The sequence below is a fragment of the Siphateles boraxobius genome, unplaced genomic scaffold (assembly GCF_051911475.1).
Source record: "Siphateles boraxobius isolate OS27281-9 unplaced genomic scaffold, OSU_SipBor_1 77, whole genome shotgun sequence".
Classification (NCBI taxonomy): Eukaryota; Metazoa; Chordata; class Actinopteri; order Cypriniformes; family Leuciscidae; genus Siphateles; species Siphateles boraxobius.
Genome location: NW_027509205.1, coordinates 20,843,115 through 20,866,341, shown reverse-complemented (window position 1 = coordinate 20,866,341; position 23,227 = coordinate 20,843,115). Strand labels below are relative to the sequence as shown.

At 37.6% G+C, this 23,227-nt stretch overlaps 2 protein-coding genes across 2 annotated transcripts in view; one reads left to right on the top strand and one right to left on the bottom strand.

The window, feature by feature from the left end:
- Positions 1-22,234, bottom strand: part of LOC143725550 (uncharacterized) — a 63,231-nt gene extending 40,997 nt beyond the window's left edge. The window contains exons 1-3 of the mRNA XM_077218030.1: positions 21,791-22,234; positions 20,377-20,703; positions 20,162-20,221 (exon numbers count right to left, since the gene is read on the bottom strand). Of these exons, the coding sequence (XP_077074145.1) occupies positions 20,162-20,221; positions 20,377-20,703; positions 21,791-21,848 (445 nt within the window). The 5' untranslated portion in view covers positions 21,849-22,234. The remainder of the gene's footprint in view (positions 1-20,161; positions 20,222-20,376; positions 20,704-21,790) is intronic.
- On the top strand, positions 4,867-14,364 carry LOC143725554 (uncharacterized). Its single transcript, XM_077218040.1, has 4 exons — positions 4,867-5,167; positions 11,145-11,483; positions 11,752-11,855; positions 13,125-14,364. The coding sequence occupies exons 1-4, from the start codon at positions 5,107-5,109 to the stop codon at positions 13,161-13,163; spliced, it is 543 nt and encodes a 180-aa protein (XP_077074155.1). The 5' UTR covers positions 4,867-5,106; the 3' UTR covers positions 13,164-14,364.
- Positions 22,235-23,227: the final 993 nt, after the last annotated feature.

Genomic DNA, 23,227 nt, shown 5'->3' with positions numbered 1-23,227 from the left:
ACATGATCAGGATTTTACCACCTTCGCCTAGTTTTAAGCCAGGAAAAACCCTGCATGTGCAATATAAAGTACTGGACAACTTTCTTTCTTTTTTTCTGCTTTATTGCTTTAAAATAAATAGCATATTAAGCCAATTAAGCAAAAATCTGTCAACAAAAGTCTGAAGAAAAATAAAACTGGTATTACACTTGACATTCTGTCCCCCTCACTTTTGAAATGATGGCTACGCCCCTGGTTACGATACATCCGTACAAGTTTCCGCTCAGCCCCGCCCTCGGTCTGTCTCCTCCATAGATATCATATAGAGACTAGATGCCCTATTGGCCGCTGTGGCGCAAGAAATGCGGCCGCCATATTAAGCAGGTCATACTCCTATTTGCGTTGCATAGCAGCAGTAGATGCCAGAGCACTGTGCAGCATATTCCTGCTCAAATCGGCGGACCATCGCTCGGGGATTACTTTACACAAGTAAGATTTAACATTTAACATTACCGTACTATTAGTTGTATTTTGTGAACAAAATATTCAATGTCCTGTATCGTAGCTACGTGTATGACCTTTGCAGCAAAAAAACCCGCGTGAAAATCCGTTCGGTTTTCAGTGAGATATGATTAATTAAATGCGCTGGCAGCTCATTGCACCTGCCAAACAGATTACACCGAGCGGAGCGAGTGACCGGTTTAAGATGGCGGCCCCACGGCTCGTCCGCGCCAATAGGCAGTAGCGGTCGATAGGGCGTCTATCTATATGATGTCTATGGTTTCCTCTATCTCCGCTGGGCTCTATCTATTGCCAGTGGGTGGAGCCAGGCTCTGACCAGGGGTTTAGTTACCCTTTAATCAATAAACTCAATTAGCGATCTGAAATGATGGAAATTAAGCTAAAACCGCCAATAGTTGGTAGCAAATCACTGTTTTAATGAATACATCAGTCATTCAACCGATTGGTTCAAAACAGCTCATAGATTCAGGTGTAATAGTTTGGTCTCACACAGACACTAGTTAGTGTATTTGTGCGTCAGAAGCAGCTCAGAGCTTTAAATCTGCATCTGTCTCTTCCTTCACAGGCCAGAGACTCAGAACGCTGTATCTGTCAGTGTTTCACTCACTCGGGTCGGAGACTCAGAACTTGGTGTGTCTGTTCTGGTTTCAGAAGGATACGGTGTATCTATTAATGTCTCACCGGACGGGAGACTCAGAACAAGGTGTTGAAAGTGTACATTATCCCTTTCCTATGTGGAGATGTTAGAGGACCACAGACACAGAATAGGCCTATCCAAAACCAGCAGGCGCTCAATGAGAGAGAAGAAACTGGAGGTATGAGACTCTTAAATGATTTAAGGAAAAGTTCATAATCTACATCATCTTTTTGTATGATTTTCTTTCTTCCGTGAGAATTTCTGCTGAACATCAGAGCTGCTGCTTTCAATACAGTGAAAGTGGATGTGATTTTTTTTAATTTATTTTTTTACCTTCAAGCTACAAATTTGACAAAGTAGAATTATTAAAAAGTGGTGGTTATTCCAAGCTTTTTGATGTCATTTAATAGCTTTATCATGTGACAATAATCATTATTGACTGATAAATCTGCCCTCTTCCTTTGTTTTCCTAATGGTGCTTGAACTAAAATTCTGTTTTACTTCCTCACACAAAACTGTCTTGGTTTCAGGAGAACTTTTATGGTACTTTTGATGTATTAATGGTGCTTCTTTTTTTTATTGTCAAACTAGATTTTACATTTTGTAAAATATTTCCATTTGTTTTTCATGGAAGAAAAAAAAGTAAGTCAAACATGTTTGGAAAGACTTATTTGAGTTAATGCATTAATTAAATTACCTTAAGCATCTAAAATAGACTATTGTTCAAAAGTACTTCTGATCATCAAGGCTGCATTTATTTGATTCAATATCCAGTAAAACAGGAATATTGTGAAAAATTATTACAATTTAAAATAAATGTTTTCTATAGAAAATATTTTAATAATTTGTGATATAATTTTCAAGATTCTTTGATAAATGAAAAGTTAAAAAGAAGTGTTGATTTGAAATATAAATCTTTTGTAGCATTATACATGTCTTTACTGTCAATTTTGATCCGTTTAATGCATCCTGGCTGAATGAAAGTATTCATTTCTTTAATGATTAATGCAACACAATTAATGATGCAGACGAATTAAAATTCTGCAGTAAAGCAGCTCTAAGAAAGACAAGTTTGTCATTCAGCTCGAGTCAGTTCAGTTGCTGCAAAATACTGAAACAAAGTCAGTTCTTCTATAAAGTTATAGTTTGTATATAGTTTGAACAGCAGTGTACTTTGTCTGATCCATTGATTGACTGATTATCACGTGTTCTTGCAGGAATACAAGCAGAAGCTGGCTCGTGTCACACAAGTGCGGAAGGAGCTCAAGTCGCACATCCAGAGTCTTCCGGATCTGTCTCTCCTCCCGAACGTCACGGGCGGCCTCGCACCGCTGCCGTCTGCCGGAGATCTGTTTTCCACTGACTGAAGCCTCTATCAGACTCAAAGTCCTCTAAGACACTGGCTTCCTCCTGACCACAGAAACACCAGAGAGCAGAGCGACTGACAGATCCCTCGCCCACTTTTGTATTTCAGTAGTTCTCATGCCAGCCAACAAGGTTACGAACCTCACAGAGATCAAACCCACCAGTCGATCCGCCATTAAACCGGACTCAGAGTGTGGAGATTTTGTTTTGGTGTGACTTTGCTGTGGAAAGCAACCATCTTTTGCTTTTGTCTTATACCTGTAGGTTTTTAGTTTTAATGCTCCAAGTACAAATTTTGCTTCATTTTGGTTTTGGAAGAGACTAAACATGAGGATTCGATTTTAAAGCCCTCACTTCTATAGACTGAGTTCATGATATCGAGAAATTAATTAGGAAACTCATTCTCAACATCAAACTGATATATTTTGGTTACAAACTTGATCTGTTCTTCTTCAAATTATTATTTTGCTGATAAATACAACAGATGTGCTGATATTTGTGGAAAAATACAGTGTGATCCCATTTTCTTCTATAGTCACTGTATGTTTACAGTGTCTCTCATTAAATATGACCGAACACATTCAACAAAATGCATTTTGATACGAGTGAATTCTTGATTATCAGAGGGATGTGTACATGATGCTGTGAAGCGTCTATAGAATATAAACTGGCCGAACATATGTGTGTTTAGAATCTAGACAATACATCAAGCAGATATAATAATGAAGTTAAGCTATTTCTAGAGGTCTTGTTCGTTTTTCTTAAACATATTTATATGTACATACACACACACACGTGTGTGTATTGTGTATTGTAGAACACATGTGTATTGTAGAACCCCTGGCAGATAGTATGAATCACCACACTTCGAGGATGTTCATTCAGCTTTTTTTACTTTATAGCAAACAAACAAATCATAGATATGACACAAAAAGTTTTTGTTCAATAGCTTAACATCTTGGCTTCATGAAACATACCCACAAAAAATTAACTGACAACTTTTTATCAATGGCATGTCTTTTTCCAGATCAAGTGGGGGGGGAACATTATGGAATCACTTTATGTTGAGAAAAAAATTATGGATCATCTTTTACTTTCCATTTCTAATACAAATTCCAGGGCGTGTCTAAAAAGGCTAGTTAGTTAAAATGGAGTGCTTACACACATTATTGTGCTGTCGGACTTGGCTAATTGAAAGAAAACATGGCCCCAGCGAGAGATTTGTCAGTTGAAACAATGGAAAGGATTATAAAACTCCTTCAACAAGGAATTTCAACACGGACTGTGGCCAAAGAAGTTGGTTTCTCCCAGTCAGCTGTGTCTAAAATTTGGTACAAGTATAAACTAAATGGGAAGTTTATAAAAGGAAAGCATACAGGCTGACGTCAAAGCGTCAGGATAGAAAACTCAAAGCAATATGTCTTGAAAAATGCACAACAAAACAATTGAAAAACAAACAGGAGTCTGCAAAGAAATCAGCTGAATGAAATGGGATTTACATACAGAAAACCAGCGCCAACACCAAAACAGAAGAAAACAAGATTACAATGGGTTAAGGAGAAGCAAACGTATATTCAGTGATGAATAACAAATCTGCATTGGTCAAGAAGATGATATTGGAACTTTAGTCTGGTGCTTTTCTAATGAAACATATAAAGATGACTGCCTGAACAAATTCCCCAACTCATTTATGGGGCTGCATCATGTCAGGTATGGACCAGAGATGTCAATTATTATCTCAACTATCAACGCACGGGTGTAAAATGAAATTTTGGACACTTTTCTCATTCCATCCATAGAAAATGGGTTTAGTAATGAAGTCATTTTTCAGGATGACAATGCGTCTTGCCATAGAGTAAAGAGTGTTAAAGCTTTTCTTCAGGAAAGGAATATCAACTCGATGTCATGCACTGTCAACTGCTATTCAGGAAAGTTGGAAGCAGGTTGATGGGGAATATTGTTTTTCATTAGTGTTTGCCTCAAAGAATTCATCCTGCCATAAAAGCCAGAGTTGAAGCAATAAACTAGGGTACTAATTGTGTTTTTTTGTTTGTTTTTTGTTGATGATTCAGTTAATCATTAAGTGATTCCATGAATAGCTAATGAGCAAAAACTTTTTGTGTGCGTCAGATATCTGTGAATTTTTTTTTTTTTTTTGCTACAAGGTAAAAAAGCTGTGTGAACGTCCTCTGATTGTGGTGGTTATTCCATAATTTCTCTCAGGGGTTGTATTATACTTATGAACTAATTCAAATCTGAAAATCTGGCACATTGTTAAATTGAGGCCATTTTATCTACATCAATGCCCATGTCGTCATACCAAGAGAAGAACTCTCTTCCACATCCGTTTACATGTGGAGTCTGGAGTGTGACTCATAGGTCTCATGACTCGGCAATAATATAATGCGCAGCGGAGCAAGACTATCACGCCACCAGATACAATTGCAAGGCGTGCCTCTAATTTTCTTGCCCCCAATACAAGAATTTACTGCAGCTTCTTTCTTCCTGAACATTCACGGGGATTCAGATTATTTTACAACAGCAGCGCTGGTTTTGTATGAGTGAGGTTGGATTGTCAGCGTCGTCGTGAGAGCCTTGATAAGATGCCTGGAACTGTTTCGACTTCCACTGTAAACGCAACTTGTGTCACTATGAAGCTACAAGGTAAGACGTTATAACATTTCAGAATTGCACGACAAAGACGTCTCAGCCTCTTTACATTTGCATGTTTTAAAGTTAGTGTTAATTTCGTTAAAGAAATCTATGACGAAATATGTTCGTTTACGCGCAGGCTTTTCCCATGACTGGCACTGGCCTATCGTTGTCGTAAAAACACGAGACTAAGTACTTAAAAAATAAAAACTTGACCAAAACCACTCTTTGTTTTTGTAGAATGAAAAATACAAAACATTACAGACTGTTTTTAAGCCGCTCCGAGTCAGGGATTTCAAGAATTTAAATCCCCCAAACAGAGCTTTATTGTTAAATGAACACGTGTTGTAATCCTACCCATTGTTTTAGTTAATAATTGCAATCTAGCAGCAACCATGTGCTCTCGGCACACTGTGAAAGAAGCGCCGATGATTTGAAAACATGAGGGGCGGGGCTGGCTGCAAAAACCCACGTGCTGCCTCTCGTTGTCAAAGTCCTCTGGAGGTCACATGTGGTTGCATACGTCATCGAGGCGGTCTCATCTAAGAAAATAAAGTAACCGTTGGATTTCAAAGAAGGAAAGAATTTACAGTATTATACTCCTCACGATGAATAACAGTACATTTTATTACGGTTAATTTTCTTAAATAAGACATATTGATGGCGTTTGCAGCCTTCAAATGCGACCGGAGGACGCAGCCTTCAAAATCAGTCCATGCACTTCAAAACCGGCTCAGCTGACAGAAATCGAAAATGGAGGAAGTTACTCAAACAAACGCTTGCTCGTTTTTTCTTTTACTGTCTATATTTTTTACCCGGCAGCTGCTGTTTACACAAGAGGCCCTGGAGTTTAAAATAGTGAATTTTAACTACAGTAGGCTACAACAGCAATTACTAATACAGATCGTAGACCTGGTTGGGATACATGCAAAATTATGTCCTTCATAAAAAAGAAGGTCCTTATATTCCTCATGCTTTAGAAGAGCTGTTATGCGTGTTACTTGTTTCACGTCAGACAAATTATTATAGCCCACTAATTAAACTGAAGCACCTTTGTAGATTTCTTGTATGATCATATTATGGGTAACACTTTAGAATACGGTTCCTTCGTTAATGAATAACTACACAAGAACCTATGAATAACACAATATTAACAATCTAGTAACTATTATTAACTAACAAGAAACTCTGATTAACGAACTAGTCAGTAATAGCGCACGGATGAAAGTGGTAGTTCACTATTAACTAATCAATAACTACTATTTTTTTAATGCTTCCCAGAGAACTACTGAAAAAGTTTATTAACAATCTAGTAACTACTATTAACTAAAAAGAAACTCTGATTAATGAATTAGGAGGTAATAGTGCACAGTTGAAAGTCATACTTCATACTTTTATGGGAATTACTAATTATTTGGATCCGTATTCTAAAGTGAAGATCATGGGAACTAACTAGTAATGACTCAAGTGTTAATACATGATCTAGTCATGATTTGTGCAACCAAACACAAAAGTAATTTTAAGCGTTTGAGATTTTTGGTGAACTTTAGTATACTTTCAGTAAATTTCTTTAGTAGTATAGTAACACTTGAGTCATTACTAGTTAGTTACCATGATCTTCACTTTAGAGTACGGATCCAAATAATTAGTAATTCCCATAGAAGTATGTAGTAACACATGAGTCATTACTAGTTAGTTCCCATGATTCTTACAGTAGTTACTAATGAAAAGCCAATAAAGTGTAGAATCTTCTCACTCACAAGACACACACTCACAAGACACACACACACACACACACACACACACACACACACACACACACACACACACACACACACACACACACACACACACACACACACATATATATATATACATATATATATATATATATATATATATATATATATATATATATATATATATATATATATATGCTAGGAGACATACATATATATACATATATATATATGCTAGGAGACATACATAAAAACAATTTTTTTTGTGAGGTAAGTTAAATAATAAATTCAATCTATATGGTACTTGGATGGCTGATGACTCAATATGTTCCAGTCGTCACCGTGACTCTAGTCACGTGATTCAATGTCAGTCCAGAGGAATGCCGGAAAATTGGCCACAGGACAAGTAAGGTCCCGAGTCCCGACAACTGCATTTAAAAATCCATTTCTTTAAATTATTCAGTTGATAAATAGACAGCATAGGCCAATTACAAACAGCTTACATATTGATAATGTAAACAACCTTGTGTATTCGTTTACGGTAGCAGTTCAAATGTTAATGTAGTGCTAGTCATTTATCCTGCATTGGTTATTGATTAGTTCTGTATGAATTATGAACATTTTCAGTTGTTCTCTGGGAAGCATAAAAGAATATAGTAGTTATTGAAGTACCACTTTCATCTGTGCACTATTACCTCCTAATTCGTTAATCAGAGTTTCTTTTTAGTTAATAGTAGTTACTAGATTGTTAATAAACCTTTTTCAGTAGTTCTCTGGGAAGCATAAAAAAATAGTAGTTATTGATTAGTTAATAGTGAACTACCACTTTCATCCGTGCGCTATTACTTACTAGTTCGTTAATCAGAGTTTCTTGTTAGTTAATAATTGTTACTAGATTGTTAATATTGTGTTACTCATTGGTTCTTGTGTAGTTATTCTTTAACGAAGGAACCGTATTCTAAAGTGTTACCATATTATGTAGGCTGTCTCGTCATAACAACTTACTGTTAACCATGTATTGCATAACAGACCATAAAACACGAGCTCTGCTAAAAGTAGCATAATTACAGGAAGTTGCGTGAAAGATATTCCAGATGAGGAAGTGCGGCACGGGTTGTAAACTTAAATAAGATTGCATCACCAGTACTTTAAAGAGACCAGAGAGAATATGTCAAGAGACAGCTGTTGATTGTTATGACTTTAGTAATAATAATAAAAATAGATATTATACTGTACAACATGACACTACAAAATGAAAGTTTGAATATTTACAGTTGATATTACTGAACAGTGTAATATATGTTTAATTACCACAAAATGGAACAAAAAATATATGAATAATGCACAGATTGAACAATTACCTAGCAGATTTTATAATAATAGCCAGATACCTGAGCTTTGTACCTCTGTTTGGCAGTAGATCATTAGATTCATTTGATCTCTTATCTCACTCGTGCTCAAGAAATGTGTATGACCTGCATAAATGTCAAATCAAAATAATGACATCATCATCCCAGAGAATCATACGCTGAAGAACCCGTCGAGGGCGTCAACAACTTCAGTTTACAATCGGCTGAACTGTACCAATGTCCAAAAGTCCCCTGAATGTTCACACCCTTTAGTCTTCATGCTGTGACATACACCTAATGAGAATAAATCAAAATATTGTAAACACAAATGAAAACATGTTAATGCCACAAATGTTAAAAAGCAAAACAAATCATCTATTACTTTGGCCTGATATTGATACACCCCAAATATAACCTATTACTGCCTTCTCCAATGCAGGCTTTATGATCAAAATGTTTGTTTCAAGTGAACTTGATTATTTAAAAGATTCAATGTTAATATCAAATAGTTTGTATGTCAAGACTATGCAATTGTTGATGAGTCTATACTACAAAGAATAATGCTAACTCTTTATATGGGGAACAATTCTAGTTTTTAACTGGTTGCTTATTAGCTTGCATATATTGGCTGTTTATTAGTACTTATAAAGCACATATTAATTCCTTATTCTACATCCATTAACCCACCCAATACCTAAACTTAAAAACAATAATATATAATAACATTAATAATATCAAACCATGCATATGAGTTGACATTCTCTGGATTTGATCTTAAAGGTGAAAGTGCAATAATTCTAATGAAATAGTGTGTGTCTGACATATCTCAGACCAGCAATAAAAAAACTTTTTTTTTTAAAGAAGCATTGAGATATAAGTTACATTTATAGCACATATGTCATTAAGAGTGGAGATGAAACAAGCGCATCCTACAGTATAACTCCTGATTGTCTTGTGTTGTTCTAAGCCACAGTATATTATATTCTAATACATGGTAATTCAAACTGAAATGGTTACATATTATTTTAATTAGTAATGAGGGATTATTTAAGTACGGCTCATACAAGTATGACTTCAAAAACTTTAATAAATTAATAGAATGATTTTGATGGTAATAGTAATAATAATTATTATTTTAGGGGTTGAGAGTTTCTCCTCCCCTAGGGAAGATAACTAAACTGGCAAGGTGCTTAAAATGGTTCAGTATGCTTAATAAATTACTTTTGTGAGAAAACGGCTAAATGCTTAATTATTGACAGCCTGTCCACTAACCTTCAATGTGTTAAATGTTTGTTTTGGAGTGAGCTGTATATGAAGTTTAGAACAAAAAATGTTATATAAGAGAAGTCTCGAACGACAGGTATCATTCAGTGTACAAATTTATTCCCATGGTATCCGCAAGTCCACATACAGTGATTTGACTGATTTCAGTCGTAGGAATTTGGGACACTTTTCGCCACAATTTTTCGTGTTGTTCATAAATTTTTTAATAGGCAAAAAAAAAACATTTAAGGGATATACAGTACAGAAATAGACAATATAGAAAATAAATAATGAAATCAAGTAAATTAAGTAAAATGTAGGCTATAAAATAATAGAAAGGGTTAAGTATAAAGTTAAAAAAGAACTTGCGAATAAGAATTAATTAAAATTTCCTGATAATTTACTGTCTCCCACGTCATCCAAGATGTTCATGTCTTTCTAAAAGAAATTAAGTGTTTTTTAAAGAAAATATTCCGTGATTTTTCTCCATATAGTGACTTCAATGGGGTCCAACGGGTTGAAGATCCAAATGTGAGTTTCAGTGCAGATTCAAAGTCTCGACACGATCCCAGCCGATGAATAAGAGTCTTATCTAGACAAACCATCTGCCATTTCCCCCCTAAAAAAACAACAACATTTATATACATTTAACCACAAATACTCGTCTTGCACTAGCTCTGTTATGCGCCACACATTATGTAATAACGTTGAAAGGTCAAGCGTGAAGGAGGTACCGACCTAGTTTACAAAGCGAACGCCATTTACACACACACACACACACACACACACACACACACACACACACACACACACACACACACACACACACACACACACACACACACACACACACACACACACATATATATATATATATATATATATATATATATAAAAGTAAAACAAGGATGGCGGATGTTTTTGAAGTTGGTGGAGAAAATTTGATGTTTTTCGCCCTACCCTACATTTATGAACCGGAACACGTGTGTCCTTTCAACTTGAATACGGAAAACAAGACGAGCATTAGTGGATAACAAGTATATAAATGTTTATTTTTTATATAAAATGAGCGATGGTTTGGCTAGATAAGACTCTTATTCCTCAGCTGGGACCATGTGGAGACTTTGAAGCTGCATTGATGCATTGAAACCGTTGGACCCCACTGAAGTCACTAAATGTAGAAAAATCCTGGAATGTTTTCCTCAAAAAACACAATGTCTTTTCGACTGAAGAAAGACATGAACATCTTGGATGACGTGAGGGCGAGTAAATTATCAGGAAATTTTAATCCTGAACTATGGTAAATGGACTGCATTTATATAGCGCTTTCACAGACCGAATGGCCACCAAAGCGCTTTACATAGTTGCCTCACATTCACCCATTCATACACACATTCAAACACCGACGGCGGTGTCAGCCATGCAAGGCGCCACCCAGCTCGTCGGGAGCAGTTGGGGTTAGGTGTCTTGCTCATGGACACCTCGACACTTGGTCAGGTGGAACCGGGGATTGAACCACCAACCTTTCGGTTTGTAGATAACCTACATGAACCACTGAGCCACTGCCGCCCCTAATAAAGAACTAATTCTTTAAATGCATATGTTGTTTAAAGTAATATATGTTCTATACCTTTTCAGTGGTACTGTTGTTTCTTCTGGCCAGCTGTACAAGCTCTAATGTTCCCACGACTGTGAAGACCGTTCGACAGGGAGAGACTGTGAACGAACCCGTTTTAAACATTTCTACACTGGATGAGCATGATCAGCTGATGGCGTATCATCGAGGAGAATTGGGTGCTCAATATTTCTGCAATAACGGGACATGTAAAAACCAGCCTGCATTGGTGTGCCAGTTTCAAGTTTACTCAGGGTATTTGTGTCTCATCATCCCAAATGTCACTGTCAGTATCTCTGGCGAATACAAAGTAGTTCTCAATGGACATAAGACTGTCCGGAACTTGATTCTTCAAGTTGAAGGTCAGTATTTTACAGTAATATTGTGAGTCATAACTGATGTGAGTCATTCCTGCACTTGTAGCATGTTGGCCTCAGCTGTGTCCTTCATGTTTACATTGTTTGATGACTAAATTAAGGTGTCAAGAAGAATAAATGTTACTGTCCTCATTGCAAACAGTAATACTGCTTTAGTAAGATAATCAGATTCTGATATGAGCTGATTGAGGTATATCTGATGTGTGAACTCGTTTAAAGTAGTGTTTTTTCCTGTTTTTGCGATCCTTTACAGAGGGTCCACAACGTTCACAACTTTCCATCTTAGTTTGGTTAATCCCTGTAATCGCAGTACCTTTAGCAGCTGCCGTCTTCTTGGTTATTTTTTTAAACTACAAGGTAAGTCTCATAATATTCATATTGGGATATGTACTTAGGATTAAAACATTATATATATATTTACTTTTACTCTGCACAAAAAATTCAATCGAAATCAATCCACACATCATTCACCCTTCAAAGAACTTTAATTAAGTTAATTTTTCAACTATTTTTTTGTTGTTAAGCCCCACTGTAGTCAGTAATTAAATCCCTTAAAACTCACCAAAATTAGATATTTAAACGTTTTTTCCTGTGAAAAAAAATTCTTCTTGCCTTAAAAGCGCTTGAATGCAACTCTACACCCTTGCCTCATTTAGTATGAGCGGTTCTATGAATATGCAAATGAGCTCCGCCTCCACTCACTCACACAGCTCAGAGATCCACTCGCTCAACTTACTGAGGTAAACGCTGCACAATGGTATCGCTCTTTACAACGTCAGACACATAGCGATAATTATTATGATTAGCCTTTTGCTTGACTATGTTATCAAACAGCTAACAATGTGTTGCTAATGTTACACAAACCATGCCATTTTCCCATTGGCATCTCAGAGTCAAATTGTAATATACATCATACATCCGCTATATTGCTAAATCTACCCGATATTTCATATCAACAGAAAAATATACCGGGATAACCTGGCTTCTCTCAAGACTCCCCTGCTAGTTCACTGTTAATGATATGCTAAAGCCCGCCCACACGTTGATCTGATTGGTTACAAGGTAGTTTGTGGTGTCAGAAACACCAGCGATTTCAAACCGTGTTTTTGAGACTGTCTTTGGTTCACTACAGTTTTAAGCAGAAAATACTCAGCAATGCTGTCGACTTATGAATTTACACATGGTTTGTCTTAAAGCACATTTAAAACACCACATAGACAACATTAAAAACTTGATTTTCACCACAGGGGGACTTTAGATTAATTAGGGAATTTTTTTTTCTGAAAAGCCTGTAATCGGCTTTTAAATTACCGTGTTCATTGTAACAACTTGCCCGAAATAGTGACAACATGCTCAGTGTGTGTGTTACATCGCTTTTCCTGGGTAATAAATGTGTACTAAGAACTTTAAGGTATCTAAATATGAATTGACTATTCACTGGAGTAAAAAGTGTGACAACTATGAATACCGTATTTAATTTATAGGAACAAAACCACGCATGTTCGCTTACCACAAGCAAATTTAGTTTTGAGGTGAACTACTGCACTTAAATGTATTTTTAGCTTCAACAAGTTTACAATTCAATAGGTTTACATTCTGTTATTGTGGTTTTGTTTTGTTTTGCAGAAATTCGGCTTTCAGAGGACAGAAACGACTTCGATATAACTTTCTTACATTAAGCATTAAGTGAAATGATGTTCGTCCTGACCATTCTCATCAATGTCCACGATTACTAGAAGCTCAGGAAATAGAGTAAAGGGATATGAGGGATATAAGCTGGACTATTTAAAAGCTGTATTTAATCAGTAGGCTGTAGTCATGTAGAAAATAGATTTTTTATAAATATACACACAATCATCCAGTTTAAGTGCAACTGCACTTGAAAAAAAAAGTATGATAGATGGGGCAAAATATATAGGCGCGTAGTGTTTCTTTACAAAGTGATATCACCAACTACTGGCCTGGCAGCAGAACACAGCATTTTTAGTCATTTTCACGGATCCGTGTGAACGGAATCGTTTCAACAACATTGTCATCAGTACGCTGTTTTTTTTTATTACATCGTTGTTGTGTAAACACGCCCTTCGTGTGAACAAAGCTTTATAACTCTTTCTCTCTCTCCTTCAGCTGCTCCCTTATATACACTTAAAGTCTATGCATATTTATATATTTATTTTTGCTAGAAAGTTTGCACTTCTATTTCACTTCTCACTTTTTAGAACTTAACAAATTAAGCACGCTTCATCTCATCTCATTTTCTTTTCTTTTTTATTTGGAACATAATGCATTTAGAACAAGGAAAAGATTAATACATACATTATAATTTTCATGTTACAGTATACTATATACACAATATCATTTTAAGTACAAACAAAATACTCCCAAAACATTTCTTCAAACTCTAAATTCTGGTTCGATGAACCACTGCAAGTCAGTTGATTTCATGTGCCAAGTTGCAATGCTGCTCATAAACCATTAGCAATCTTTAGTCTACTACAAAATTGCATTCAATATAAACTACAAAGCTGCCTATAAGTGCCTGAAAGATGTCTGGCCATTGCACAGGTGTTCTCAAATATTTTGTGGTGATATGACCCCTTTAAAGTCACGTCTACATTGTTCTACATTTTATTACAACTTTTTTAGTATGTTTTTATTTAAAGTCCTGTTACAACCTACAATTTTATATCAAGAGAGGTATGTCTTAAATTTGGTGCTGCTTTTTAAAATATGAGCCATACTTTCCTACCAAACAGTGTGAAAAGCATTGAAGTATTGAATGTATTTTTAAGAAATTGATTGTTAACATTGTTTTTACGCTATTTTTTCAGTGCAATACAACATAATAAAACACTTTACACTTTAACTTGCTGTGTGTCTTTTAACAAATATATTTTGTAATATTTTACAATCAACGTCAGGCTGGAAGAATCAGATTTATTTTGTGCATAAAGAAGACCTTAGTAGAAGTGACTCTCTGTGAGAATGGCGATATGCATCGCTTAAAATAAGAAAACACTGATCACGTGATGTCGCACAGATTTGTATCCTCATCTTCATCATCATCACACGGAGGATTGAGCTTCTCTTCGGGCTGTGCAGCATCTTATGTGATCAAGCAGAAATACAACAGTGGCAATCCCCACCAGACCAGACAGAACCAGTCTGACCAGAACCTCAGTCTCACCACAACTTCCCACAGAGTCTGAAGATTTTGTTTGTGGATGGGTGATTCCCTGTGATGAACCTGATGGACAAGAGTTTGTAAGGTTAAGTTATTTAGTGTTTAAAATGTCCTGGCAGTTTGCAGTCTGTCACTTCCAAAGACAGGTCACCTTGTCCTAACTATTATTACTGATGAGGGTCAAGGGCGCTTTCGAAACACTGCCTCATGAAAAAACGGATCTTTTGTTTCGATTCAATGGTTCGGAGCTTCAATCTCGCCAAATCAGGTTTTTAAAAAAAAATGATAAACAATTGGATTTCAGCAAACAAGAGTGCTTCACAGCAGGGGCGTGTCTAGAAGGGGGGCACGGGGTGGCACTGGCCCCCCCTGAAATATGATTGCCCCCCCCCCCCCCCCCCCCCCCCCCCCGGTGCCCCCCCAACATCATTGGGCTAGATTTACTGTCAACCTGACAATGCCCAACGCCATTGGATCAGAGCGCTGTCAATCACTGCTTGATTTGCGATTCGCAAAGTGGAATCACAGGTCCGCGTTTTTCAAACAGTAGGAGAGAGAGAGAAACACCTCGACATGTCACTGTTTATGGTATATACACACTCAATTACAGTATATATTTCGAAATATCGCACCATATGTTGGGCTGATTACTTTCATGTGTGACTGATCAAGCCAGTAACGTTAGATTAGCTAACGTAATTTCGGCAGATGACGATTTATAATAAATGGCTTCAATTGTTGATTTAAGTATTCTTTACCATTTAATCAGAGATAATAGACATTAAAAATACTATTTTTATTTTACACAATTTTAATTGATATATGCATTCAATTATATCATGTCCTCAAGTGCACAGTAATCAACTTCTGCAAGAAATATAAACCATGAAATGACAAAAACCTCAAAATATTTTTAAATTATGTTATAGGCTAAATTGCCTCTAATCATACATATAAATCATGTGGAAATATAGGTCTTTTTCTTAAAATTTTCTTCAGTTACTGCGTCCCTGAAGTCATCTTCCACCCAGTTAGTATGTACTTTTTTGCCTTCCAAATCCAACTGCAATTTCCTTGAGACCATTTTCAAGAAGTGAAATTTCTTTTCTTTTACCTGCTGGAATTCAACTGTACAAACTGAGGTAAGCTTCAGCTCTCACTCCTAACTTTTTTTTTTAGTTTTTGAAATGTTATCCTGCTTGTCCCACCCTTAAAGTTCCACCCTGTTAGGCTATGTTATGGAGAATGTTTGTCCTATCAAAAAAATGTGAAAAGAAATCTGACATAGTTATAAAAGTTCTGTTCATCTGAAGAAGGTTAGCTAGCTAAAAATGTTGATCACTCAAAGAGCTATGGCTAACTTAGCTCAGAATTTTCCACCCTGTTAGATCTATAAACCTAGCAGGGTGGAATGTTAAACATATTCGATTCATCAAAAATTGTTTTGCTTGTTTCAAGAAGAAGAAAAAATCTAAGATGGCATAAGGGACATATACTATACAAGAAAAGCTCATTATTGTTTAACATTTACAGTTTTAACATGTTGTGATATACGTATATGTCCCTAACAAGGTGGAATATTTATATGGACAGTGTCTGAACAATCTACCAATAATTATTATTATAGAGTCCCTGAGCTTGACCTATATGTCAAACATTAAACCTATATGTTAAACATGTCACTATTTTGATAGAATGCTAAAAATATGAAAATCATGTCCTTTTTCCCAACATTTATGAAGCCAAAATGTCACCGCATACCAGGAATGACCCACATATTACTTTATCTTTTGTTTTAAAGACTAAATGCACTATAATATTTTTCCAAAAAAGCAGAGCCATGGTAAACATTAAAATGTGAGAACTTTACATGCAACTCTGTGTAATTTATACTGAATGGGTTTTTGTTTATTTTTACACCGCAACAGGACGTCCAAGGTTTCTTTAAGAAGAAACCATGTCAGAGATAGATTTCATGCAGAGAACATTCACCAACGCGCGCGCGCGCACGCACACGCACACACACACACACACACACACACACACACACACACACACACACACACACAGACAGACAGACAGACAGTGTTTGTGTTGAGAATAAAGCATGTTAAATGAGTAAATAATGCCTAGGTGATGTTTTTTATTTATTAGAACAAAACTGTGTGGTCCAATCCATGTAAAATACGAAATGATTTTCAGGCTCTTGTTCAGTGCCACATTTAATACCATCTATATTAGGTCACTGAGCATTGCAAAGATTTTTTTTAATTCGTGCTTAATATTTTCTAAACACGTATTTATTTCCATTTGAATTTTCTGATTTCCCATGGGCCCCCCCTGACTGGATCTTGGTCCCCCCTGTGCCCCCCCATTTATAAAATCCTGGAATCGCCCCTGCTTCACAGGACAGATGTCAGATATCCTGAAGCAAGTTAACAAGTTAAACAAAACAAAAAGGAGCAACAAGAGAAAGAAAAAGAAAAGAAAAAAGCTAAAACATTTCTTTCTTTTTCCTGTGGACACATTCAAGGTCTCGCCAAATCCAGCCTCAGGTGATTTCAGCAAACGAGGCTTCGTTACTGTAACTTACGGACAGAGGCGGTCGGATCCATGTGCAGAACTTTATTAGAACTGGAACATAAGCAGAAATGAACCAGGCACACAAATAATCAAGGGCAATCCAATAACTCGTGGTGTGAACAGGCGTCGGTCGAGGTAGGCAGCACAGGTTCGCAAACAGTCCAGGATACAGGCTAAGGTCGAGAGTCCAGGGAAACACGGAGAAACAGAACTGGGAATAACGCTCAGAAATGCACGCTTACAGTGTAACAAGACTTCGCAAAGGACAGAGGAGAAACACAGGTTTAAATCAGGAACTCAATAACCAATAATGAAACACAGCTGAACATAATAACATAATGAGTCCATGGGGAAAAACATAACACAATGAGAGAGTGCCCTCCAGTGGCTCTCGAGGGCACTACAGCTGCCGATCGTCACATAACCCCCCCTCTAATGAGCGGCTTCCAGACGCTCCTAAAAGCTCCGGGGGGAGGTCAACGGGGGCTGGGATGGAGGGCCAGGCCGATGCAGGGGAACGGACCCTGGACATAGACAAGGCGGGCCTGGGCCGTGGAGCGTGGGTGGACCTGACTGAACAGGCAGCCAGGGCGGAGCAAGACGAGGCGGAGGCCAGGGCGGAGCAAGACGAGGCGAAGGCCAGGGTGGTGAAGCCCCTGCAGACGACCATGGCGGCACAGCCCTCATGGTCTCCTCACCGGACCCTTGGCCCCCCCCAAAAAAATACTTGGGGAAATCCACGGGTTTAGGAAAGGCCTCCCGGAGCTTAAAGGGCGCAGGCAGGGCGAGGCGCAGAGGCGGGGCCGGCAGGGCGAGGAGTCTGGTTACGCTCACCGGAGCCTGGCGAGCCGAACGAGTCCTCTTCCTGCGACGGCGAGTCACTGGGCTAGATACCTTCACTTGGCTAGATTCACTCGCTTGGTTTGATTCAGCACTGGACGCATTTGACTCGCTTGACTCGGCTCTTGACTCGCTTGACTCGGCTCTTGACTCGCTTGACTCGGCTCTTGACTCGCTTGACTCGGCTCTTGACTCGGCTCTTGACTCACTTGACTCTTTCGAGTCGGCTGACACGCGCTAAAACTCAATTTCGGCCGGCGAAACCACACCGGTCTCTGGAATAGCACGTTTAACAGGGCCAGTGCGGAATACGGGCTCGAGGGGTCCGACACGATGTGTGGGTTTGGCAGGAACGATATGCTTAAAAGCTCTTCTGACGGTCCTCAAGGGAGGATCAAACGGTTTGGCGAGCTGAGGCTTTAGCGGCGTGCAGAATGAGTGAGAGAAATCCACCGCATACAAACCTCCCCGGCGCAGAGACAAGAGCAGTTCCTCGGGATCCTCTTCTGCGGGGATTTCAAAAGCCCTTCTGAATAGGGCGATAAACACATCATAAGAAGGGAATGACATCCGACCTGGTTCCCAGAATATGCCTGCCCACTCCAGAGCCTTTCCAGTGAGCAGTGAGCAGATAAAGGAAACGCGGTCATCATCCGATGTGTAAAACTGGGGCTGAAGATTCATAAATAAGCTGCACTGCTGAAGGAATCCTTCACACGCCACAGGTGAGCCATCAAACTTTTCGGGAAATGACAGACTGGGATAGTTAGATGCGGTACTCACACTGGATTGCGGTGGAACAGGTGCAGCGGTAGTTTGGGCTTGATTAGCCGTTGTGCTTGAAGTCTGCGTAGACCAGGATTGCACAGAGCTTGCTAGTTCCTCGAGGAGAGAAGTTAGTCTCGTCAGCTGAGAACGATGAGAGGCTAGCATGGAAGCTCGGGTCTTGACCACGGTGGATAGATGCTGTAAGTCTGCTGGATCCACGTTCCAATAATCCAATAACTCGTGGTGTGAACAGGCGTCGGTCGAGGTAGGCAGCACAGGTTCGCAAACAGTCCAGGATACAGGCTAAGGTCGAGAGTCCAGGGAAACACGGAGAAACAGAACTGGGAATAACGCTCAGAAATGCACGCTTACAGTGTAACAAGACTTCGCAAAGGACAGAGGAGAAACACAGGTTTAAATAAGGAACTCAATAAACAATAATGAAACACAGCTGAACATAATAACATAATGAGTCCATGGGGAAAAACATAACACAATGAGAGAGTGCCCTCCAGTGGCTCTCGAGGGCACTACAGCTGCCGATCGTCACAGTTACGTCATAATGTTTCGAACCATTTTAAAATTCTATGGGTTTGCCGCTGGATGACGTTGATCTGTTGAATCTATGAATGAGTGTCATGTAGATTAATTTTTTTGTATCATTTTGATTAATTTTAATACTTACAAAAAAGAAAGTGATTGTCAAGCCCTGACTAATAACACAAATCAAGGAATGCAAATTAATTATTTAATATATTAGCATATTTAATGGTATTTAATTATATGTATATTACATTTAATAGCATTTCAATTGGTTTTTAAAAAGTGCCATTACTCATTATAGGCCTACATCTTTGTACTGGGGTTTCGTTGCATTTACATTGTTTTGATCAGCAGATGCCGCCAGTTTTGAAACAGTAAATCATTTTACGAAGCTTCGAAGAGTCCTCGTTTCCCCATCACTTATCATAGCTTGGTGCAAACTGTCAAGTTTGCGTGTTATAAGTAATTTCAGTCCCCAATGAAAGCCAGACAAATCACAACTAGATATTAAATGGTTAATGTTGAAATAATCAGGAAATTACCTTTATTGAAGTGTTTTTTTTAAACTTTGTTTATTTATCTAATGTGTCTTATTGTGATTCATCAGTGCAAGATGTTTCAAAGAAAATATTTTACACTTAGTGCCCTGCACCCCTCCTGAGTTGAATATCAGGAATCATGACGACAATTTTTAGAGGATAATTGTATGTTCATTACAGAAAGACAGATATAAACAGAGACAGACCTGTAGATGTGTGTACAGTAACTGCTGAGCTGATGCTGATGGCAGGAACAGTGACCGGTGCTTTAGGACGAGAGGAAACATGTACATCACCAATTTTACACTGAAACATATAATTAGACCATTTGAGATCCTATTAGCAGTTATCATCCTGAATCGTATTGCTTTGATCCCATATTATTAGTTATTTTTCCATATTGACTGCAGTTGTAACTTACCATAAACTTCCACTTCGTATTTCTGCACTGTGACTTCTTTATTAACAATGATTACTGCTTTATACAGTCCAGATTCATTAGTCCTGATGTCTGTGATGGTTAAAATGCCTGTTGCTTGGTGTAACTGTACTCTGCCAGTGAGTCTCTTGTCATAATGTGTGTATATTTTCCCTTGATACATCTGTGCAACACGAATACTTTGTCTGTCGCTTTCAAACGTCCACAGAATCTGAACGTCTCCATTTAGATCATGAAGTCCCGGATGCAGATTGAGGAAACCTCCCTCCTTCACTTTAACTGTTTCAATGTCATCAACCTCTCCTCCCACTGAAACAATATGAAAACAGGTTTAATATACAGGTAAACAAACAAAACAATATCCTATAATGAGACCTGTTACTTTCAACAAATGGTCGGGTAACTTTATAAGAAAAAAACTTGATCGTTAAAATGCCACATATGTCTGTAAAAAACGATAACCAATAATTTTAAGTGTAATTTACATGTATGTGTTTAGAAAGTGAAAGCTAGAGAAGATGAGAATGCAGAGAAAGTTTTTTTTTTTTTGGTTACTGTCAGTGCATTGGGTGTAAAATACAATAAAATATCTATCAGAGGTTCAATAAGATCTGTTACTAAGGATTTTAAACAAACAATTTAACAAACAATACAATGTGTAATGCTTTGAGAAATACATTTTCTTTTCTGTACATTTTTCCATGCATAATATAGTGTACGTATCTCAGATAACCCCGCCACTGAACAGCACACTGTAAAAAATTATATCACCAGTTATGACAACATATGTTTTTACATTGCTTTAACCCAGCAAAATAAGTTCTGCAAAACATTTTTTTCATACAAGATTCAACTGATTTTCAAGTCAGTTTAATGTAATTTAAGTTTAAATGACTTGAACATCCAAGTTGACTGTACTTAAATTTAAGGCAGCAACTTTATTTATTTTTTACAGTGTAAAAATAACTAAATAATTGCTTTACACAATGCAATTTGTGGACAGTTCTTGGCAATAAACTGAATTATGGACCAGACCCTCTGCTGTCTAGTCGTTGACTATAAGCTGATTTTTATAAGCCCGGAAAGTGAGATCACAATACATATTTCTTGCAGCACTGCAACACTAGCAGACACTTTTGTGGTTTGACTGAAAGCGATCTGAAGAGTGGAAAAGGAAGTTGGTCATTATGAGTGTTTAAACAATAATGGTCGGAAATCACCTGAGACTAACCTGAGGGTGTTTCTTTGAGAATAGTTTTCTTGAAAAAAAAAAGTTTTTTGAAAATTATTCACAGCATACACCATCAGTTACTAAATATGTTCCAATAAGTTACTAGATGAGGGAATACTAAAACAAATAAAAAAATTATAATAAAATAAAGTAAAAATACCTTACCCAGTTGCACACTGATGAAACTCAAGACAAGAGCCAGAATCCTGATGGACATTTTCATGGATAATCAAATATTCAGTGCTGTGACTGAAGCTCAAGTGATGAACTTTTTATAAAGATATTCTCATCAAGAGGAAGTGACCGCTGTCTTGCTGTCATGGGAAGGTACGAGTGTTTTTCTGAAACCGTACTCCCAAAGTCCTCTTCCAGTATCATATAACATCCAATTCTGCACCAATGGCCATCAAGCTGTTGAGAGAAGAGCCTCACCAAGACAGATGAACGTTAGGAGTTCAGACTCATAGTCCTGATGTCTGTGATAGTTAAAATGTCTATTTCTTGATCCAGGTCATAATGCATGTATTCTCCCTTGATGCATCTGTGCAACACAAGTACTTTTTCTGCTGCATTTAAAAGTCCACAGTATCTGAACATCTCCAGATCATCGACTGCAGAATGCAGATTCAGGAAACCTCCCTCCTCCACTTTAACCGTTTAATCGCCATCCACACCTCTTCACCCACTGAAACAGGTTATACGCGAGTAAACAAACCCTGGTTACAGTTACCTCCATCATATACGAGAAATAACCTTAAGTGTTAGACGTAATAGTCAAGTGAATCTCAACTATCAACCCGTCAACTAGTTTTCAGGTTTAAAATGGATATCTAATGGCAACTGAACACACTACCACAATTGTTCGTTTTTCAATTAAATAAACCTTGTTTTTCTCACTGCAAGTGGGCCTTTATTTAATGTAGTGTGGGTAATATATATATATAGTTCATGTATACTGTGAATAAAGCAATGGCATTTCATCCATTACGGGATAGTAAATGAGCGACCACATTGTCTGTATTGCAACACTATCGCTCTGAGATTTGACATAGCATGATCTAAAGAGCTGTAAAGGAAGTTGATGTTTTTTGTGGTTTCATAAAGTGTTGTATGTAAATGGATTGGCCTTGACCAGAAGTTGCTTTTAACTTTAAAGAGTGAAACCAATAAAATGTGGTACTTTTTAGTTGAACATAAACCAACTTTTTTGCAGGAAATTATAATTATAATTGATAAAAAATATACATATATTTTTTGTTTGTTTCTAATATGAGCTGTGTGTGAACATGAAGACACACCGTTAAGTTCTACAGGCAGGAAATTGTCACTCTTTCCACTCTTTTTTTTTTTAAATGTGACTTGTGCATGTTATGTAGGCAAAATGTTTAATTTCCCCCCTTATTTATTATCATGTTATGGTAAACATCAAGAGATGGACTTCACAAGTTGGGTTATTCTTAGAAACCGAATTTTACTATTAAACAATAACTAAAACAAAGAACAGTCACCACAACCTACATACAAATGAAGCCTATTCGCGTGTTTGAGCGCCCGCACATACGTCATCATGCGACGGGAAGCTCGCGCTCAGGACTATCGTGA

Bases quoted from the DNA above. Each gene is read 5' to 3' on its own strand.
- LOC143725554 (XM_077218040.1), top strand. From the start codon at position 5,107: ATGCCTGGAACTGTTTCGACTTCCACTGTAAACGCAACTTGTGTCACT. The intron at 5,168-11,144 runs GTAAGACGTTAT...ATACCTTTTCAG, and splicing joins TGTCACTATGAAGCTACAAG to TGGTACTGTTGTTTCTTCTG. The intron at 11,856-13,124 runs GTAAGTCTCATA...TTTGTTTTGCAG, and splicing joins TTATTTTTTTAAACTACAAG to AAATTCGGCTTTCAGAGGAC.